This window comes from Suillus paluster, assembly GCF_016628075.1.
Source record: "Suillus paluster strain FC165 chromosome Unknown EDB91scaffold_84, whole genome shotgun sequence".
NCBI classification, from domain to species: Eukaryota; Fungi; Basidiomycota; class Agaricomycetes; order Boletales; family Suillaceae; genus Suillus; species Suillus paluster.
The window spans coordinates 120081-138679 of NW_024537644.1; the positions used below are offsets into that span (position 1 = coordinate 120081).

Here is an 18599-nt window from a genome sequence, read left to right on the forward strand (position 1 = left end):
GTCCTCTGGGCAACGCAAAGTTAACGACGACGAGCGTGGAGAAACAATAAAGCCGAACGAGCCAGGGAGGCGTTGTGCTATTTTAAACACAGCGACGTTTAATTTTTGTTTCCGGATTCCGGTTACGTAATCGCCCACGAAGCATTGTCTATCTCTTTTTGTCCAACAAATGCGAGCCGTGGGCTTTCGAAAGAACAATAAGCATGGGAGGTCAATGGATCATCCACTAGAGTCGAAGCTACATAAACCGTTGTTCTCACCTGGCTCAAATGTATTCCATCCCCTCTTTATTCTTTCTACTCCATCCAACCGGTGCTGGACCACCTGATCATTCATTCCCTAAAGACATTCTTGCGATCGCCGTCGTTTAAGCCATACAATCTACAATCTTAACTACCCCCTAGACCTCATCACATTTTCTGTCATAATGGTTGCCACTCGAGCATGTGGGTACACCTTGTTTTTATCTTGTACGGTCCAACTAACTTTGCTTCAGATATTTTCTTTGGACTCAATGCCGTCCGCATTCTGAGCATTGTGTCTCTCATCCTGGTCTTTGCTAGCAGCATCTTTGTCATGGTCACAGACATTGAAGCTGTTAACTCGTTTGAATCTGCCAAGCAAAGCGGCAATGTCACAGCGCAAGACCTTGTCGACTGCGAATATATCGAGTTAGTTCAAAATGTTCCACGTATAATCGTTTGCTGACGTCGAAAACAGGAACAGTACCGTGCCCAACCAGATCGGGGGCGTTTTTCTGGGCTATCATCAACCGCCTGCTCATCATTTTCCAAGTTGTCATCCTTATCCTTTCTGAAATTGGCTGGCCATCCAGTTTCTTCGACCGTTTTTTCCCTGTGCTTGGTTCTGGCTTTGGGCTCGGTGCCCTCGGTATTTTCCAAGGACTGTGAGTGTTCTTCTTGTGGCTATGTCCTGCACAGCGCTGAATGTTTTTAGTATCGGAGCTGCAGTCCTCTCTCAGCATGTGGATGATTTTACCCTCGTCTCCGCTTTCTTCCTTTTCGTCCTCGGTTGCATCAACATGTTCATCGGTCTTATCTTCCGGGAATCTGCCAAGAGCAGACGTTCAATCACCTCGTGGCGCGAGGATGCCAAGAATGTCTTGCCAACAACCAACCAGCCTCCTGTTTCCCACCTCAACCTCAACCGCTCAGCCTCGTCTAGCTCTGGGCAATCATTCACCTCTTCCACAATGAATGAGGAGAAGTCCAGCGATCTTGGTGAGTTCGGTGCTGGCCGGAGTAGCAGCAGAGCTGGTTATGGCTTTGGGCGTCAAGGAGAGAAGGCTGCAGGCCTGAAGGGTCAGTTCCTCTTGTTCGTCTTCGGTAAAATATACTTATCATATTTATTAGGCTTTCTGATCTCCAAGCCTCTCGAAACGCTGCCCCGTTACGCAGCTCGTCCCACAACTGCTCCCTCACAGTCCTCGCGTTCACCTTCCCCTCAACCTCAGTTCTCTTCCAGCGGTACAGCGATTTGAATTGTTGGAAGCGACGACGATTCCTATGACAGGACTCACGAAGCCACTGGCACGGCACTGACATGATCGGACTGTATAGTCTGCTGAGATGTGCACACTACGGATAACCCCAGCGCTGGGACGCTTCTCTCACGTCGATGTATTGACTTGACACTGTATACTTTTGCGGTACATTATTTCGCTCTGTATTTTGGCAGCTTGTAGCTTTAGTAACATTCCATATTTTAATTGGTGCTCTTTTATCCCAAGCCAATTTTTGATTGCCTTGGGGTTGCTATTATCCTTGTATTGTCCAGCTATCGTCCAGCACTGCCACGACAAGATGATTATGTGAGTCAAATTGGAGTACACACAGCGGCCAGCTGGAAACAAGTCGTGGCCAACGACGAGAAACACTGAAGAAACACACGAAACAAAACAGAACCACGTTCTGGATTGCGAGACGACGACGACGACGATAAGGTACAAGCTAAGGGAAAGAGGTGTCTACGATGCAATGAACCATATGTCATGTGTACGTAAGCCACCAGGCTTACACCAGCCCGAGCACGCATGCAGTCAAAGCAGTCAATGATGAACCTCTTTGAGGTTAATGTACAGGTGTGCATGACCTCACATTCAAGGCATTTCACATTCAAATAATGCTATTTCGCAGAACTACTACCAGCGACTCTTCGATCACCATTTGATACCCGACCCACAAGTAATTCAAGATTCCAGTTTACTATCTCCTCATTGTCCGGTCTGCTCGCACCGACTCTATGCGTGCATTGATTGTCGTTTCGTCGCCTGCAACAGTCCGACGTGTGCAAGTGCCGACCTTGTTCCCGGCTTGGTGTGCTGCCAGGGGCACCCTTATGAGAACTTCTGCCGTGCATGCTTCCCAAATGCCAAGGACTCAGGTCTATTTATCCAGTGTGCATTTTGCGAGTACTGGCATTGCGAAAAGTTCATGAGGAAGTGCGTGGGGCGACCCGTTACTCCGCATCAACTTGCCCGAGAACATGCTCCCAATTACTTCTCGTGTTATACTTGCTTTCGCAGTGCTTCCATGGGGAAAACGTGCAGTGAGAGCGACTGCTGGTCTCGCGGACATGATGATAACGAAGGCGCAATTTGTTCTGATTGCATCGGATCTATGGACGGTCACACAGCTTGCGCCTGCGAAGAGACCTGGATTTGTGGCGCGTGCGCTCAGAAGACAGTTCTGAAGACCGGTCGACGCTGTCCAAGATGTCGAACTCTTTATTGTTTTGCATCATGCGAATACATCGATGCATGTGTGGCGTGTCCACAAGTGCGTCTATGCAACGATTGCATGGAACTCGAAGAAGACATCCCTGGCACATATGAGTCTTCATTGGCGAACACGGACACATTCCTCACGAGGGAATGCGAAGACTGCGACTTCACAATCAGAATCTGCGCGGACTGCAATGGGGATCGTGATTACTGTTGCCGGTCTTGTCTCCGTGTTTATTGCCAGGATTGCATGGGCAATGGCAAGTGTTCGCGTTGTAGCGTGCCTGTATGTCTGGATTGTGAAATGGAGGATGGAATTTGTTGCGAGTGTAGGGTATGTTGGTTTTCGAACAGCAGACTTTGGTTTTCACTGACATATCTCAGGACTGATACCGCACGGAGAGCTATAGGACTTCAGATGGGATTACGCACTAGTCCTCAGAGTGGTGGTGGAGTTTGTCTTCATCGGATCAGTGAATCCGTTGATGGTGCACGTCGCGTTCACCTACGCCTCAGCCCCAGTTTGCTGACGATTTGATCGAAGCGAAGACGATTCCTATGACTGAGCCACCTGCATATGTATGGTCTATTTACACACCACGGATAACCTCAGCGCTTAGCGCTAGGATACTTTAGTCTCATGTTGATTGGTATTGACATTCACTGCGGAAACGAGTTTTTTACACCAACCGTAATCCGAGGGAGACAATGTGTATAACACGACTGTAAACGTACCTAGCTCGTAATCAGACGTAAATCCGACATGTCGCAAATTTTGCTCGCTCGGTCTGAAGCAACAGATGTAAACAGACGCTTTTCCAACTTCACCAACACACTTTTTCGGACCTCCGTTTATTCTCTTCAGATACCTGCTATTCCACCACTATCCAGCCCAGTAAATTCAACTTCTCGATGTCTGCTTAGGGTAGACTTGAAGCAAGGTGAGTTTTTCGAAAATTTCGCCAAGTCCGTAACTCGAGCGCTATGTCAAATACTATCAGGCTCGAGTTGCCAGCTCATGTACAAGCTTTTACTTTTACCTTCGAAACGATACGTCCGGGACCCACGGTGAGTACTAAGTGTATTTCTACGAGGCTACTACCATTAATCATTCTTTTGTAGAACGAGCTCCTTATCGGTGTGCTGTGCGTGTTCGGTCAGTCGTTTGACCTCTGTGACAAGATATGCAACGGTCTCATTCAAATTTGGCGACTGCTCAAGTGCCCCATTTCGCCTATTCACGTTCTGGTTCACGTGCGGAAGGTGAGTGGCAGGCTGTCGACCCATTGAATATAGCATCATAGCTTGATACTCCTCGCTTCCAGGAACAACAGATGGTGCCCGCGAAGATGCCTCACTACCCGAGTCTCCTGCGAAATAACGGTATGGTGTTTCGCCTCGAGAGGATGTACTATTTGAGCTGAAATTCTGTGGCACGCTACCAGCTCGCATGGACTGGACGGGTGTCTGGTGTGCACCGAAAAAAGGATACGGGGATGGCTGACGCATATCGGGTGAGTGCTGCGGACTGGTGGAACGAAGCCTGTTGTTTAAATGATCTTGGTACATAGGTCCCCCAGCGAATGCGCCGCTGGTGTTGTGGTCACCGTGCTGTCCATTGCCTGACTGAATCGCATCCAGTAAGTCGCTTGACTTTTAGTGGGCGATCTACAAGCTCTTACCATCTCAAATCGAGGTACATTACCACTGAAGTATGGATCGTGTTGAGGCGGCTGATACGACACTTTCCCGGCGACCTGGGGTATATTATATTGAGGATATGCTTCTCCTGCCCCTACCAGTGCTGGCTGCTGAGAATCAGGAGCGGGAGCACCACTCGGGCGTCTCTGAGTCTGTTGGCCTTGGAACCCATACATTCTGGCGTGCAAGGTGGTGGGGGATATCAAGGACCGGGGAGCATATGTGGGGACCTAGCAGGACGAGTTCTTTGATACGGCACATGTCTATTCAGAATAGAAGCGGATCCGTTTATGCATAAATCCAGACATAAAGTAGACGTGCGGATCCTTATAACCTGGTCTGATACCGGGTTGGTTTAGATACTAAGGCAACAAACCCTATCCCTGCAAATCCCTAATATTCAGAGTCGGTTTTAGTTCTCAAACGAGTACCTTTTTCGATCTAGACGGGTAGGAATATGCTTGTTTGGCATTGTCCGTTTACATTCCGTTTACAGCCTCTAAACATACATAATTCCGATCCGTTCTAAATCTCGTTTCCGCAGTGATTGTTGTATTGTTTTGTGTACCCATGTATTTTGGTCCGATATCCGCCAGCACTGCCACGATCATAGAGCTTGGTGAGCCGTGTGTAAGCCCGTTGGCTTACCTGAGTTCCCATAATCAACATAAATACTGTCCGCGATAATGAAGCGTGAGCTTTCATTATCACTGCCTTTTGGCGTAACGGTTAAGGGACGACAGTCTTGACTACTTACACCGTACTAGAGGCTAACTGACTTGCAATTGACCATCAATTATTTCAATGATGGTCGTGGATCACTTTGAGGTTGGTGTCCAGGTGCGCACGACCTCGGATTCAAGGCACTTCGCATTCAAATGACGCTATTTCGTAGAACTACTACCAACGACTCGCCGATCACGGTTTGATACCCCAGTCACGAGCAAGTGAAGAATCCAGTTCACCATCCTCGGATCTTCCTTCTTGTCCGATCTGCTCACACCGTCTTATCGCGTGCCGTGGTTGTTCTATTGTCACCTGCGACACTGATGGACAGTGTGCAGGTGCCGACCTCGTCACCTTTGTGTCCTGCCACATGCACGTTAACGAGAAATTCTGTCCTGCATGTCTCACAGATGAGCACTCGGGTGCGCTTATCCAGTGTGTGTACTGCCGGAACTGGAATTGCCCAATGGAAATGAGGAAGTGCGTGGGGCGACCCGACCCCTTGTGTAAACCCGGCCGGATACATGCTCCTAAAACCATCTCATGTTGGCTTTGCTTTCCAACCACTGTAATGCGGAACTGTAGTAGGTCCGACTGTTGGTCTTACACAGATTCCTGTAACGCAATTTGTTCTGACTGCGTTGGATCTATGGACGGTCACATAGCTTGCCCCTGCGGATGGGCCTGGATTTGTGGTGCGTGTGCTCAGGACAGCGGTGGACACTGTCCAGGATGTCAGACATTTTATTGTCTCGATGCGTGCGGATACATCCACGCATGCCTGCAGTGTCACAAGCTGACACTATGCAACGATTGCATGGAAGAAGATTTGTCTGACGAGGAGAGTTCTTCAAAGGAAAACAAGGGCGTAATCATCGTGACGACATGCGATGAGTGCGGGCGCGGTGTTTGCGCAGACTGCTTTGAAGAATGCGAATTCTGTTGCCGGTCTTGTAACAGTGTTCGTTGCTCGGATTGCATGGACAAGTGTTCTGGTTGTGAGGCCCTTATGTGTTCGACTTGCATAGAATGTGGCACGGGATGTCAGGAGTGTAAGGTATGTCGGTTTTCGAACAACAGACTTTAGATGCCATTTGACATATCTCAGGGCAAATGCTCCATGGAGAGCTAAAACATCTTGAATTAGATTATACACAGTGGTTTGTCTTCGTTGGATCAGTGATGACATTAATAGTACACAATGAAGGCGACCGATACCCAAATACAATATCGAGGCGACTTCTCTAAGTCAGATACTATCACTCCTGGGGTTCTGCAATATTTTCAATAAATCTTTTGTAATTCCTCAACCACATCATATTTTCTTCTACGGATTTGCACAGATGTAGATTCGTAGCTGCTCTATATGAAACTGATTTTTGCTGATTTTAAGGATTTTGTGGTGGAGTGTCGGATGAAGGCCGAGAAAATTCAGGGTCTGACTGGTATTCTGCAAAACATGGTCACGTCGTGTCACACATCGGCACAGTAGCGGCAACGTCAAACTTCACTCTCCGAAGACTCTGAGCTCTGTCGAATCTCGAAACTTTGAAAATGAATACTATTGGGGATCATGGTTCATATACTAATTATCGTGATTATAATGGTACTGATGGAGTCCGGACTCGTACAGCTGACGGCCTGCATCACCAGAGCCCCCGATGTCATACATCTGCACTCCACCACCAACTCGAAAATCCTGAGACATACTAGCGAGAGGTCTACCAACCGGTGTAAAGGGAGGGTGAAGAACAGGTGGAGACCGAGGTACAGAATGGTGCATTGGATAATATGGAGGTGCATAGCCAGGTGGGGGCAGATCCATGCCTGACATTGAGGAGTGAGTGACAGGCGGCTGTGGTGGATACCTGGATGGTTGGTGAATTGAATTTGGGGGAATTATATCTTGCGGGAATTCAGGAGCAACATTATTGTCATTTTCGAGACGGTGCCTGCGAGAACGGGGGGATTAAATAAACCCTCATAGCGTTGATTTTTCTTGAGTTCCGGGTGGTCGTTGAAGTGCTGTAAAATTCGCTGTAAGGATGCGAGAATGAGATGCGACGTGATGCGACTGGATGCCGTGTGTCAAGCCGAGTGTGCCGTAGAGGAGATTGAATTTCTTACACACTCTCCTATCTGCTGTCACACTTTCATACATGTCGTCAATCCTCTTTCTATAGCATCTTAAAACAAGAGAATGACCTCTATCGAAATTGTGTTCTGACACCCTGACAAGGTGTTTGATATGCTCTGGGTGTAACTTTTTGAATATCTCTCAAGGATCTATGGGATCTGGATCATTTATAATTATACAAGGTTGCAAATCACCACTATTCCGTCTCTCGCAGCTGCAACACTCAAGAAATTTTTATTCTACTTGGACAGTACATCATCTCTAAGTAGCCTACATGCATCTGAATTTTTTTGAGGTGATCCAAGCAGCGCATTGAGGTGTTTTGAACATTTTGCATATTACATGCCAGTTGCAGATTCCCAGGAATGATAGTAGGATGGAAGGGCAAATGCAATTCATAGTCGGGCGTTTCTACGTACGCGTAACGTACGTACAATTTCTTCCGAGGTGCTAGAGTGTCAGGCACTGCCACAATACTTGGACCTACACGAGGACCAAAAGAACAAGCGACCCTTCTTTCTTCTGACTACGGAAGACTAGTGCTAGGCTAGGACAAGCGATGGTCAATAATTGGCGTCTCTCCGAGGTTGGTGTCCAGGTGCACACGACTGTCCTTGCATTCAAGGCACTTCGCATCCAAATAACGCTATTTCGCAGAACTACTACCAGCGACTCGTCGATCACTATTTGACATCCCAGTCACGAACAAGTCAGAAATCCAGTTCACCGTCTGGGACGCTACACACAGACAGGCCTTGTTGTCCGATCTGCTCGCACCATCTTGTTGCATGCAATGGTTGTTCTATTGTCACCTGCAGTGCTAATGGTCAGTGTGCAGGTGCCGACCTCATCACCTTGGTGTCCTGTCACGTGCACGATAACTTAGAGAAATTCTGCGCTGCATGTCTCACAGATGAGCGCTACTCAGGTGCGCTTATTCAGTGTATGCATTGCTGGAACTGGCATTGTCCAGAGATCATGAAGAAGTGTGTGGGACGACCCATCTCCTCGGATAAACTTGGCCGTGCACACGCTCCCAAGTTTATCTCATGTCGTTCTTGCTTTTCCGCTGCCGCTTCCATGCAGGAGTGCAGTGAGTTCGACTGTTGGTCTTGTGCGCATATCCATGATGACGTAATTTGCCTTGATTGCATCGGATCGATGGACAGTCACATAGCTTGCCCTTGCGGATGGACCTGGGTTCGTGGCGCATGTGCTCAGAAAACAGACAGCGGTGGACGATGTCCAGGATGTCAGACATTTTATTGTTTCGATCAGTGCGGATACATCGACGCGTGCACGGAGTGTCATAAGACGACGCTATGCAACGATTGCATGGAGGAAGACTTGTCTGACGAGGAGGGGTCTTCAATGGCAAACAAGGGCTTGGTTCTTGTGACGACATGCAAAGGATGCCAGCGCAGTATCTGCGCAGACTGCTTTGAAGAGCGCGAATTCTGTTGCGGGTCTTGTGATAGTGTTCGTTGCTGGGATTGCATGGGCGATGGCAAGTGTTCGGGCTGTGGGGCACTTATGTGTCTAAGTTGCACGGAGGCTGGATGTGGGGAGTGCCGTGTGGTATGTTGATTTTCGAATAACAAATATTGGTTGTCATTGACATATCTCAGGGCAAATACTCTACGGAGAGCTAACAGATCTCGAATGAGATTGTGCACCAGTCCTCGGAATATTTGGCAGTGGAGTTTGTTTATTGGTACTGGGTTTTGCGTACTTACATGTAAGATGATTTACTCTGTATTTTGGTAGTCGGACATCCGCTACTTGGCTTGATTTCAGTCGTCGAGGACCAAAACCTGAGCCGTGCTAGGATAATTGACCGTCAATGATGGTCGTAAGGAGCCTTGCCACTCCTCTGACGATGGAATCCCCTTTGTACCGCTTTGACGAGCCACTCCCTTACATATAAAGGCATGTCTATACTTTCGTACCAGTTTGACAACATGATGAGGGTAACCGATACCCGAATACAATATTGAGGCGACTTCCCCGAGCCCGGGAGGATACAAGGGCAAATGCAATTCATAATCGGTGGGGACATGGGGACGAACTCTAGATGTTCAAGTATTTTAGATGGTGGGCCAGCATACAATACGAACACTCGTGTACCTATATTACAACGATAATATCCCCAGTGTCTGACGTGAAGTTCAACTTGTGCAATAATATCATGGTCTGACACTATGTATTCTCTGTCGCGCTGCTGCGCCAGAAAAATGCGCCGAAAAGCTATCCGAGGCGAAGAATCAATCGCAACACGAGTGTCCGAATCCAGCCCCCAAAAAGCCCGCCGAGTGAGGCGCGCAATGAGGAGCTCAACTCGAACCAATTTTCGTAGCTCTGCGCATCGTCCGAAAATCCAGGTGGCTCGACGAGCCTTGAGGAGAAAAGGGTTCCACGGACAAGATGCCTGCTGAGTGGCCCTTGCGGGCGAGAATCGAATCAACTCGTCTTCAGTAATGTAAGTAATGAGCAAGTCCGAGTCAGTGAACTCATGAAACCCATCTGCCCTTCATACTTGGACCATGTCTCCTGGTATTGACCAGACCTTCGTCCGACTCCTGTGACAGCGAATACAATGCAAGGCAGATGCAACCGGCAGTGCACGGGGCGGTCAAGCAGTCAACTTCTGGTAAAATCACCTCGTGTCACGGGGCCGGGTCTGCGGTCCTAGCGAGGAGACAGATGTGACTGAATCTCATCTTCAGAGATAGTCTCGATGACAGCGTTCATGGTGGAGCTTCGTACCAAATGGTCTCGGGTGAGGGACAGATGCTTGAATTCGGATGGTTTTTCGAGGACAGTGAAATCGAGCTGGCACAACTTCGACTGTAAGAGCTGCCCGAGGTGTGTTTTGCATCTTCTCGTCATAGATCACCGGTCAGTGCTCTCAGTCCTTCTTTCGTGTTCCGTGGTACATAAGTATGCCCAACAAACGTTTAACGAAGTTGATGAGCTTTAATTGTTCCTGATTTGGCGGCACCGCGTGCAACACGGCAGCACGTTCGTAACCACTAAGGTTCACATGTTCACAGCGGGACCTAATGTAACTAGCGGAACCTATCATCTGATCATCTGTACATGTTTAGCGAGACCTTCTAATATTTGAGGAGATGAGGTGGGATTTCGCTGTACTTTGCGACCGCCCTCGTACAGTTTGTTTTCCCGGGTTGAAAGGCTCACCTCCAGGCTCGGAATGTCTGTTAAAATCAGATATTTATTAGTAGGTTTAGCCACTTTGGCTTGTCACTATCAGTCCGTCGTGGCTGCAGCGGACACGGCGGGTACTAGTACTACTACTATTGCCTCTGCATACACGGTCCCTGGAGCGTTCCCAACTTCTCTCTACTCTCATTACTACAACAATCCAACGGCCACCTCTGCGCAGCCGCAACCAGTCATTTCAGATCCTGTCACGGTAAATCTCTTCCATAAGTATCATATAGCTGAAACCAACTCGTTCTTCAGCATGAAATCTTTCCATTTTCCCTCACAGACCCGCATAACATTTCTCAGGTAACGCGTGTTCTGTTAGCGTACGCCGCATCAATTTGATCCTCGGCTCTGACAGTATGACACGGCGGATCCCCATCTGCTTCCGTCCCCAGCGTCCTCCCAAAAGCTTCTTCAACAAGCGGTGGCGCAGATCAAGTCTATTGCGGTGAATCCCATGTTTAGTACATGTGCACGGTGCCAGGCCTCCTTAGAAGTAGCCAAATTCCTTGCTCTCGCGGCCCCTGAGCAAGGGCCCACTCTTGCTCTGACGCTCTGCGAGTACTTCAATTATTCATCGTCATGCAATAAAAGTTATGGCCCCCTTGTCCTGGGACCGATCCTTACTCAAGTTGTATCTTTCGCCGACGTTGGAGGATACGACGGACAGGTAAAATCAGTTGTCTAAAAAGTGATTTGCGCCTTACGATGTTTCCCAGTCAATTTGCTCTCAGTTCCTTGGTTTATGTCCAGCACCTGTGACAACGCCTCTCAACCTCACTGGCTGGTTTGCCAAGCCAAAAGCCTAACCCGCTTCCCCCTCCAAAGCAGCCCAGTGGCAAACTGCTGAAAGTCCTGCATCTTTCGGACCTGCATATTGATCCCCGTGCGCGGCATCTCCACGCATGCATCGTTCACCTCGACTGATCTTCCTTTGCCAGGTTATGCGAACGGCGCGGAAGCAAACTGCACCAGTGGTTTGTGTTGCCGCACGAAACGCTTACAATTCTCTCAGTCCTCAGACACCTCTCCTTCCTGCACCACGATACGGCTCGTTCCACTGGTAAGAACTACCTTTTACTAGAAGAATACAACCTGATGTCCGTTTAGTGATTCTCCATATTCATTGATCACATCCGTGCTAGAGGCCATCCCACCGTTGACCGGAACGGAATCAACTGGCTTCGACTTTACTATGTTTACTGGCGATATGTTAGCACATGACCCAGAAAACCAGCAGTCCAGGTACGCGTTTTATAGCTATTCTTGGTCTTTTCTCATCTCCCTTTCAGAGCTTTCAACGAGTATTCTGAGGTAAGATTTGTGTTTCTAAATAGGACCATTACATATCATGTATCCTGGCAGGTCGTCCTCTATGATCTGTTCAAGCGCATGCTCGGACCTGGTCCTACATATGCCACACTCGGAAACCACGATACCTGTCTGCCAGATCTAGCTTCGCCTTCCTCACTAGGTGGTGATCTGGGACAACAGTTCAGCTGGTATGACTCCTCTCACCGGTTGCCGTGTTGTGCCTAACCTTATTTTAGGCTATACGATCACGTTACGGCGTTATGGGAGCAGGAGGGATGGCTCCCAGAGGCTTCTGTCGAGTTTTCGCGTGCTCACTATGCAGCATACATGGTCAAGCGTGCAGACGGCCTGAGAGTGATCAGCCTGGACACCAACCTATGTAAGGCAAACTATTTTAATTAGCGTGAGCGCTAACAAACTCGTCTGCAGGGTATAGGTACGTAATTGATGATGCAGACATACATAGACCACCATCTAAACCGTGCAAAGGTCAAACTACTTTAATTACATCAACTCATCCGAACCGGACGTTTCTGGAATACTGAGGTTCCTTACTGATGAACTGCAAGACGCAGAAGATGCGGGGGATCGAGGTGCGTTGATGCATGCTACTACATTTCAATCGATCTGACGGTGTTCAGTCTGGATCATCGGCCACGTCGTCAGCGGCTGGGATGGTGGAAATTCGTTGCCGAACCCCACCAATCTCTGTAAGTTTAACCTCTTCATTATTAATGAGCAATTCCCTGAGCAGCGTCTGCGCTAGTCTACCAAATGTAAGTCCGTTGGATGCCAAAGCGAACATCACCGCATGCAGCTAACATGCCCAGTGTTGATCGCTTTTCCCCTCATGTTATTGCCAGTATGTCGTTTCTCTATCGTGCCCGAACAAATTTGACGTGTCACAATTAGACATCTTCTGGGGTCACACACATGAGGACCAGCTATCCGTATGAGCCTAAGTCACTTTATAAACGGGCAATGCTAACATGTTTTTCTGGACCAGATCTTCTATGCCAATAATGGTACGGATATGAACGTTGAGACTGCTCAGATGGTATCCTGGGTGTGTCCTTTGACTGGTTTACTGTGATAATCAATCTAACTCGTCTCCTAGACTGGACCGTCTGTGACTCCCCTCACCAACCTGAACTCCGGGTTCCGTGTTTATGAAGTCGACTCTGCTGTAGGCTTTCTTGCCAATATATTTCCCAAATCTAACGTACATATCCACACAGACTTTTGAAGTGATCGACGCCTATACGTCAGTTGTTTCCGGATTGTTGTCATCAGCTAACCTTTTGCTTACAATTTACTGCAGTTGGAAGAGCTCCGTCGATGAGTATCCTGCACTAGATTCACAGACTCAATCCGGCCCTACATTCGCTTTCGAGTATAACACTCGTGAAGCATATGGAGGAAATATTACCTGGGGAGCGACCGACCCTTTGAACGCGACCTGGTGGCATCTTGTGACTGAACGTGCGTGCCTTGCTCCTCTTCCGCTTACATCGCTATATATGTTGTTTCAGAGATGGAAGTAGATCCGACTTTGGTGCAGGCAAGTTTGTGACTAGATGATTTTGACTGATGCTTACCTGCTCATAGACTTTCAATACATACCAGGGCAAGGGCTCGATACTTACTCCGCCATGCACCGGTGAATGTATTCCTGCTAGGATCTGCTACATTCCGTAGTGGCTCTACTAGCATTGCCAAGCAGAACTGCGTGTCAGGTTATGGATCAGTGCAGTAGGCTACCTCAATACCCGTCATTGTTATAGATGGTTTGCAAGTGGACACGTTTAAGTAGTGTTCTATAGTCAGATATCAATCCAACCTTAACTTTCATACAGTCAAGAACCCCCGTTAACACCCACGATTAACAAAACCAACAGCTAATGACTTCTAGCAGTCAAGAAGGTACCGCTTCTCAGGCATATGAGGAATCCGAGGGAACATGAATATGGTGTCTGCACTAGACATCTTGAGCAAACATCTTGAGGGATTGCTCAAGCCCTTAGGCCTTAGTGATCGCTTGTGGGCGATTCAGATTTCAGATGGTTTCAACGCCAATGTCTTTGCATTTCTCGGGGTGGAGGATGAGGCAAAACAAAATGATAATTTGAAAACCGTCAAATGGAGCCTCAGGATGATCAGGGTCCTTGCCTTTGCGTGACCAGGCTAGGCTGTTTATCGGTGGTACTTGTACTCCATCTATGTAATGTTACATCGGACTCAAATGACACCCCTATGATTTGTGAAGTACGAGAACTGGTCGCGAAGCGTGCTATTCGTCATCTGAAAGATCCATGTCCATGTCGCTACTATTCGAGGCATCAGCCTCAGCGAATGTGGAGAGTGCAAGATATTGAGGACGTGTAGGCGGTGGCGGTGGTGGCAGAAATGGAAGGCGGAGAAGGTGGCAGTGGAGGGGGGGTGGAGGGTGGTGGTGGTGGGTGGGTGGGTGGTAGGTTGGTTCCCGTCGTGCGATTGCAGCGAAGAAAATGCTCCAGGCAATCTCCAAGGAGGAACCAGCGTATTCGCAGTATAGGGTCCCAGAGATAATTTGCTCCCAGAGAGCTCTTCTTTCTGCAGTAAAGGTACTCCCGGGACGAGAAGTCGCGACGGTCAATGGCATGAATGCCGTTCCATTATAGACAGTGAGGTGGTGCGAGGAGAAATAAGTAGTGGGGTATATTGCCCACCTACGGGGTGTAGATGAGAGAGGCTCCAGGTCAGAGTTGGCAGGTGAACTGTCATCGGTAACCGGTTTCTCGGCCCCATCTGGTTTGGGGTAGAAAGACATTGCGAGATTTAGGTCGAGAACTTCGCGGTCCTTTTCGTCACTAATTATGAGGAAAGAGTCATCGGCATCCTCAAGACAATCGTCAGACACTGCGGTGAGGAAGTCTCCTAGAATCCTTTGGCGAACAGAGTCCCTCGGATCTTCATCACTCATCCATCCTATAGGGTAGCCCCATTGTGACATGCCATATAGCCACTGGACAGTGATCCCCCGAGTCTCCATGCTGCAAGCCCAAAGCTTCTCGCAGGGTGGGACCAACAACCTTCCCAGGCTGGAAAAACTCCAACCATTCAAGCCGTTGTTGCTTCCAAGCTTCGACAACATGAAACCTGTCTGGCTCCCTCGTTGGCCCATCAGAGCGGAGAAAATTGAAGAGTTGGCGTGAAAGCGTAATGAGGGGACGATTAGTGTGGTTCAGGACATGACGCAATGATGTGATTAGGGCGAACCGCAGTTGAAGCAAAAGCGAGCATCAAGGAGTTTAGGCGATGGACCTGGAGTCTCGCCTAGGATAGTTGGGACATGCCTGTCATAAAGGTACCATTGGGGTGACAATTCCTGAAACAAAACTGACCCCGAGGTATCGATGTAAAAGTTGGGGGTGACATCGGACCCGCAAGGACTACTCTCTAGACAGCTTCCTCCTGAGCTTCCAGTGCTGCGTTCCGCTTCCTCATCGATTCGAGTACATTGGACGCGTCCCAGCGACCTTTCGCTATCTCCTTCCCATCCAGATGGAGTGCGGGAATCCAGTAGACGTATTTCTTCTTCCACTTTTCCTGGCCTTTATCCTGTATGTTGACTATTTCCAGGTCGAATTGATACTATTCGTTCATCAGTGACTTGTAGGCTTTTAAGTTTTACAGCGTGACGACGTACTGACTGTCTGACTTTCGCCAGTTCTAGTTTTGCAACCTAGCGTTAAACGATTAGAAGGTATCATAAAAGAAAAAGTAAACAATACTGACGTCACAAAGCGAACAATTTGGGCCACTGAAGAGGATGAGACGAGCGACCTGCTGGGGGAGACGAGCAGCCATCGGAGCAAGTGGTATCCGGGGTCCGACTCGGATCCGGTTCAAAATTACAAATATGGTTGACGGGGAATTGGTTCAATAACGGAAGCAAATGTTCAGTACACCGTCCGCGTCCACGGTCATTCGATGAATCACTGGAATGACAGTGTATGACCCTCCATGGCGCCAGAAAAGTTGGTCTCCTGATACATTTTCCGAATATTTTCTGATTTTTATTAGCGCGGCCATGTCCGTTCTTCTCTCAAGGACGCTGTCTGTTCGCGGACTCGTGCAACTTCCTTCACGATATCAAAGTAAAGAGTGCTCTCGACCAGTCGCTTGCTGACACGCGGCCAGTAAGGCCCCGTGTGTTTTTACCTCCAAAGACCGTTTTTAATCCGCCATCGGTCGTGGTCAACTCTGCGAGTCCACGCTCTACCCAACTTGTCAGCCCGGTGGATGACACTTCTCGTTATTCTGGTTTACTTTCCGTTCTTCAAGATGTAATTGGCCCAACCACTCAACAGGATGGCGAAATACTACGCCCCTCAACCTGTTGACATGAACGATATTTTTTTGCACAATTCCCAAGCAGATACCACCGTGGTTAATACCTCCATAAGCACTTCTTTCGCGGAAGCTTCTACGTTAGTGGAAGATTCGGATTTATGCAGTAGCAAGGACTCTTCTGTTACTGAAGCACCTCGGGATGTGGGGGAGATACAGGAGATCCTCACACTTCATCGTATCGACTCAGATGATTATGAGGAGGTCGAAGACATATTTCCCTCGTACCTGGTGGAAGACGAGGATCGGGCAGAGGAACAAGAACTGGACCGTGAAGAAGAGGGAGAAGATGAATCACAATCCACGTCAATGACCGTCTTGCAATTCCCGACCCCCCCTCCCAGGTTCTCTCCTACGAGTACTACCAGCTCTGTCTTGTCTCTTCTTGCGTGTCCTCATGACTTGACGGAGGAGCCCTCGGACGATTCAGGACAAGAAGCCTGCAATGACCTTCTATCTCCTGTCCAACTGTCTGCTCGCTTGCGACCCTTCTCAATACACGACCACAGCTTTCCACCGAAGCGGGAGGACTCTATCGACTCGGGCTATGCCGACAGTTGGACGGGACCAGCGCTGCTGGCACGTTCTCCACCTCATTTCACGCGCAATAGCATTGCATTCGATTCTAGTCCCTTTCGCCGTGCTTCCATATCTTCATTACAAGATAGACGCGTGTCGTATGACGTTCGCGCCGTTCGACCTTCCCCCCGCCAACAAGTGTTGGCTGAAGAGCGTGAAGATGACACATGCTCGACTTTATCTATTTTAGATGCGTACGACTTTTCATCTGATTTCGACGAGGAGTCTCTCTCCCCCACTGTGCGTCTCACTGAGATGGTGTTAGCACATCCCTTAAGTCCTCCACCAGAATCATCCTCTCCCAAAGAACCATCCATTCTCATTTCCGGGATTGCGCCGATTCATGACAGCGTCTTAGAAGCATCATCACTTCCGTGCGGCTCTGTATCTGAGGATGGCGTCGGACATGCATTTTTAGATGCTGATAGCCCTCCAGCGGAATCATTGGTTTCTCCGCTTTCTTCATCCACGATTCACCCATCCTCTGTCGAAGGGACTCCTCCGGCCCAGGAAGTAGTGCCATTTGCCATGACGTTTTGCAGTCCTCCGTCCTCTCCACTACCCGAACCCGCTGCTTCCGACGCTGTGCATATCCTCAGCCGAGCCGAAGATGTCGTAACCCCCTCTTCGGTTTCTTCATCTGCGCATGACAGCGAGTTTATGGAGGAAGAGTTGTCACCAAAGATATCCTTGTTATCCTTAAGCACTTACCCGTCTGACCGCTCGTCTCCGAACACGTCCATACTTTCCAGTTGAGTGCGACTACGCAGTTGATGACATGTCTCAAGAGACCGTTTTCTCTCAGCCTTCCTCGCGACCGCAGAGTGATCCCGCGCAGTCCCCCTACTTCTTCATCTGTATGGGATGATGATGATGATGATATGGATGGACATGGACTCCAGGAGGATCAACTTGACACAGGTCACCCGAAGGAAGGCCGAGAGTCCTTCATCGCCCGCCCCAGCGAGCGGTCAAGGATATCCAGCGAACTTTTAGCCCACATCGGGCATGTCTTTTCCCTTTCCGACGACATGTCAGTTCCTGCAGAGGACGCTCTAGACCCAACCGGAAGTGGTGTAGATGTCCCGACTAATGACCGTCGTGACTCGTGGCATGATGCTCTGAATGCTGATGTCCAGCAGGCTTTGCGCATGTCTGCGGCGTCTCCAGTGATGTTCTTATCTGACGGTGAAGACTTCGATCACGAGGAGGCCGGCGTGCGCACGTCATGGGATCCTCACTTGGGTGACTTTTCCGTCAACTTTCGTCGTTGGAGCGGCGTGGAAAATGTTTCGGCCGTAGAGGGTGACGCGGGTGCTAACTCTGTTGAGTCTGACGAGAGTGATGCGCTTCGTGACCAACCTAGGACTGAAGGACTTTTGGATGACGTGGAATATTCACCAACGACCTTGGCGCCTCCTGCTGGGCCAATGGTGGGAACCCATGACGTGGATGCATTTATACTTCAAGGGAAACAAGATATACAGACAGCCCATCTCCACCACCACGCTGACCCTGTCGAAGATTCCTTAGCTCCCAGTTTTGGTTCTGCAGATGCACCGTCTACCATTGAATTTGTGCAGAGGAGTCGTGCGGTCTCGGATGTCACCGTGAAACCCGATTCACGCTCTCCGAGCGTCCCTTGCTTTCCTCCCTCGCCCGTGGCCTCCATCCCGACTGACCTCGCGGACGCCCATTTGGACAATCATCCAGACTTCCTACAACCGCTTGACGATCAAAACGTGGATGCAGAGCCCGCTGAATCGCAAAGTATGG

At 49.0% G+C, this 18599-nt stretch overlaps 8 protein-coding genes across 8 annotated transcripts; 6 read left to right on the forward strand and 2 right to left on the reverse strand.

Moving 5' to 3' along the window:
- Positions 1–141: 141 nt before the first annotated feature.
- On the forward strand, positions 142–1777 carry EDB91DRAFT_1313618 (uncharacterized protein). Its single transcript, XM_041325135.1, has 5 exons — positions 142–446; positions 497–671; positions 743–907; positions 958–1322; positions 1374–1777. Exons 1-5 carry the CDS (start codon positions 428–430, stop codon positions 1499–1501), a joined length of 852 nt encoding a protein of 283 aa, XP_041172297.1. The 5' UTR covers positions 142–427; the 3' UTR covers positions 1502–1777.
- Positions 1662–3249, forward strand: EDB91DRAFT_851282 (uncharacterized protein). Its single transcript, XM_041328608.1, has 3 exons — positions 1662–2101; positions 2157–3077; positions 3128–3249. Exons 1-3 carry the CDS (start codon positions 2054–2056, stop codon positions 3131–3133), a joined length of 975 nt encoding a protein of 324 aa, XP_041172298.1. The 5' UTR covers positions 1662–2053; the 3' UTR covers positions 3134–3249.
- Positions 3250–3847: 598 nt separating this feature from the next.
- On the reverse strand, positions 3848–4995 carry EDB91DRAFT_1339203 (uncharacterized protein; the record flags this gene model as incomplete). The annotated part of the gene is made up of 2 exons (XM_041325658.1): positions 4426–4995; positions 3848–4369 (listed from the first exon to the last, which is right to left on the reverse strand). The coding sequence occupies exons 1-2, from the start codon at positions 4618–4620 to the stop codon at positions 3848–3850; spliced, it is 717 nt and encodes a 238-aa protein (XP_041172299.1). The 5' UTR covers positions 4621–4995.
- Positions 4996–5114: 119 nt separating this feature from the next.
- EDB91DRAFT_1161359 (uncharacterized protein) lies at positions 5115–6448 on the forward strand. Its single transcript, XM_041319835.1, has 2 exons — positions 5115–5284; positions 5340–6448. The coding sequence occupies exons 1-2, from the start codon at positions 5249–5251 to the stop codon at positions 6255–6257; spliced, it is 954 nt and encodes a 317-aa protein (XP_041172300.1). The 5' UTR covers positions 5115–5248; the 3' UTR covers positions 6258–6448.
- A 254-nt stretch (positions 6449–6702) lies between these two features.
- On the forward strand, positions 6703–7230 carry EDB91DRAFT_1161364 (uncharacterized protein). Its single transcript, XM_041319836.1, has one exon. The coding sequence runs from the start codon at positions 6744–6746 to the stop codon at positions 6999–7001; it is 258 nt and encodes an 85-aa protein (XP_041172301.1). The 5' UTR covers positions 6703–6743; the 3' UTR covers positions 7002–7230.
- Positions 7231–7715: 485 nt separating this feature from the next.
- Positions 7716–9263, forward strand: EDB91DRAFT_851445 (uncharacterized protein). Its single transcript, XM_041328609.1, has 4 exons — positions 7716–7893; positions 7965–8885; positions 8936–9045; positions 9105–9263. Exons 1-3 carry the CDS (start codon positions 7867–7869, stop codon positions 8957–8959), a joined length of 972 nt encoding a protein of 323 aa, XP_041172302.1. The 5' UTR covers positions 7716–7866; the 3' UTR covers positions 8960–9045; positions 9105–9263.
- Positions 9264–10352: 1089 nt separating this feature from the next.
- Positions 10353–13758, forward strand: EDB91DRAFT_1161377 (sphingomyelin phosphodiesterase). The gene is made up of 20 exons (XM_041319837.1): positions 10353–10743; positions 10794–10841; positions 10897–11208; positions 11258–11296; positions 11343–11424; positions 11480–11519; positions 11554–11601; positions 11649–11783; positions 11831–11852; positions 11904–12040; positions 12089–12231; positions 12289–12292; positions 12342–12445; positions 12494–12562; positions 12670–12714; positions 12765–12802; positions 12859–12918; positions 12970–13038; positions 13091–13324; positions 13461–13758. The coding sequence occupies exons 1-20, from the start codon at positions 10522–10524 to the stop codon at positions 13548–13550; spliced, it is 1941 nt and encodes a 646-aa protein (XP_041172303.1). The 5' UTR covers positions 10353–10521; the 3' UTR covers positions 13551–13758.
- Positions 13759–14142: 384 nt separating this feature from the next.
- On the reverse strand, positions 14143–15701 carry EDB91DRAFT_1239349 (uncharacterized protein; the record flags this gene model as incomplete). The annotated part of the gene is made up of 7 exons (XM_041321842.1): positions 14143–14730; positions 14752–14856; positions 14921–14994; positions 15111–15319; positions 15358–15485; positions 15541–15576; positions 15630–15701. 7 exons carry the CDS (start codon positions 15699–15701, stop codon positions 14143–14145), a joined length of 1212 nt encoding a protein of 403 aa, XP_041172304.1.
- Positions 15702–18599: the final 2898 nt, after the last annotated feature.

What these genes read in the sequence shown, in the direction of transcription:
- EDB91DRAFT_1313618 (XM_041325135.1), top strand. An exon ending in CTCGGTATTTTCCAAGGACT is followed by an intron (nt 908 to 957) that starts GTGAGTGTTCTT and finishes GAATGTTTTTAG; the next exon opens with TATCGGAGCTGCAGTCCTCT. An exon ending in GAAGGCTGCAGGCCTGAAGG is followed by an intron (nt 1,323 to 1,373) that starts GTCAGTTCCTCT and finishes CATATTTATTAG; the next exon opens with GCTTTCTGATCTCCAAGCCT.
- EDB91DRAFT_851282 (XM_041328608.1), top strand. Translation starts at nt 2,054, where the DNA reads ATGCAGTCAAAGCAGTCAATGATGAACCTCTTTGAGGTTAATGTACAG. An exon ending in TCTTTGAGGTTAATGTACAG is followed by an intron (nt 2,102 to 2,156) that starts GTGTGCATGACC and finishes GCTATTTCGCAG; the next exon opens with AACTACTACCAGCGACTCTT.
- EDB91DRAFT_1161359 (XM_041319835.1), top strand. Translation starts at nt 5,249, where the DNA reads ATGATGGTCGTGGATCACTTTGAGGTTGGTGTCCAG. An exon ending in ACTTTGAGGTTGGTGTCCAG is followed by an intron (nt 5,285 to 5,339) that starts GTGCGCACGACC and finishes GCTATTTCGTAG; the next exon opens with AACTACTACCAACGACTCGC.
- EDB91DRAFT_1161364 (XM_041319836.1), top strand. Translation starts at nt 6,744, where the DNA reads ATGGTTCATATACTAATTATCGTGATTATAATGGTACTGATGGAGTCC.
- EDB91DRAFT_851445 (XM_041328609.1), top strand. Translation starts at nt 7,867, where the DNA reads ATGGTCAATAATTGGCGTCTCTCCGAG. An exon ending in ATAATTGGCGTCTCTCCGAG is followed by an intron (nt 7,894 to 7,964) that starts GTTGGTGTCCAG and finishes GCTATTTCGCAG; the next exon opens with AACTACTACCAGCGACTCGT. An exon ending in GATGTGGGGAGTGCCGTGTG is followed by an intron (nt 8,886 to 8,935) that starts GTATGTTGATTT and finishes GACATATCTCAG; the next exon opens with GGCAAATACTCTACGGAGAG.
- EDB91DRAFT_1161377 (XM_041319837.1), top strand. Translation starts at nt 10,522, where the DNA reads ATGTCTGTTAAAATCAGATATTTATTAGTAGGTTTAGCCACTTTGGCT. An exon ending in ACCCGCATAACATTTCTCAG is followed by an intron (nt 10,842 to 10,896) that starts GTAACGCGTGTT and finishes CGGCTCTGACAG; the next exon opens with TATGACACGGCGGATCCCCA. An exon ending in CTGGGACAACAGTTCAGCTG is followed by an intron (nt 12,041 to 12,088) that starts GTATGACTCCTC and finishes ACCTTATTTTAG; the next exon opens with GCTATACGATCACGTTACGG.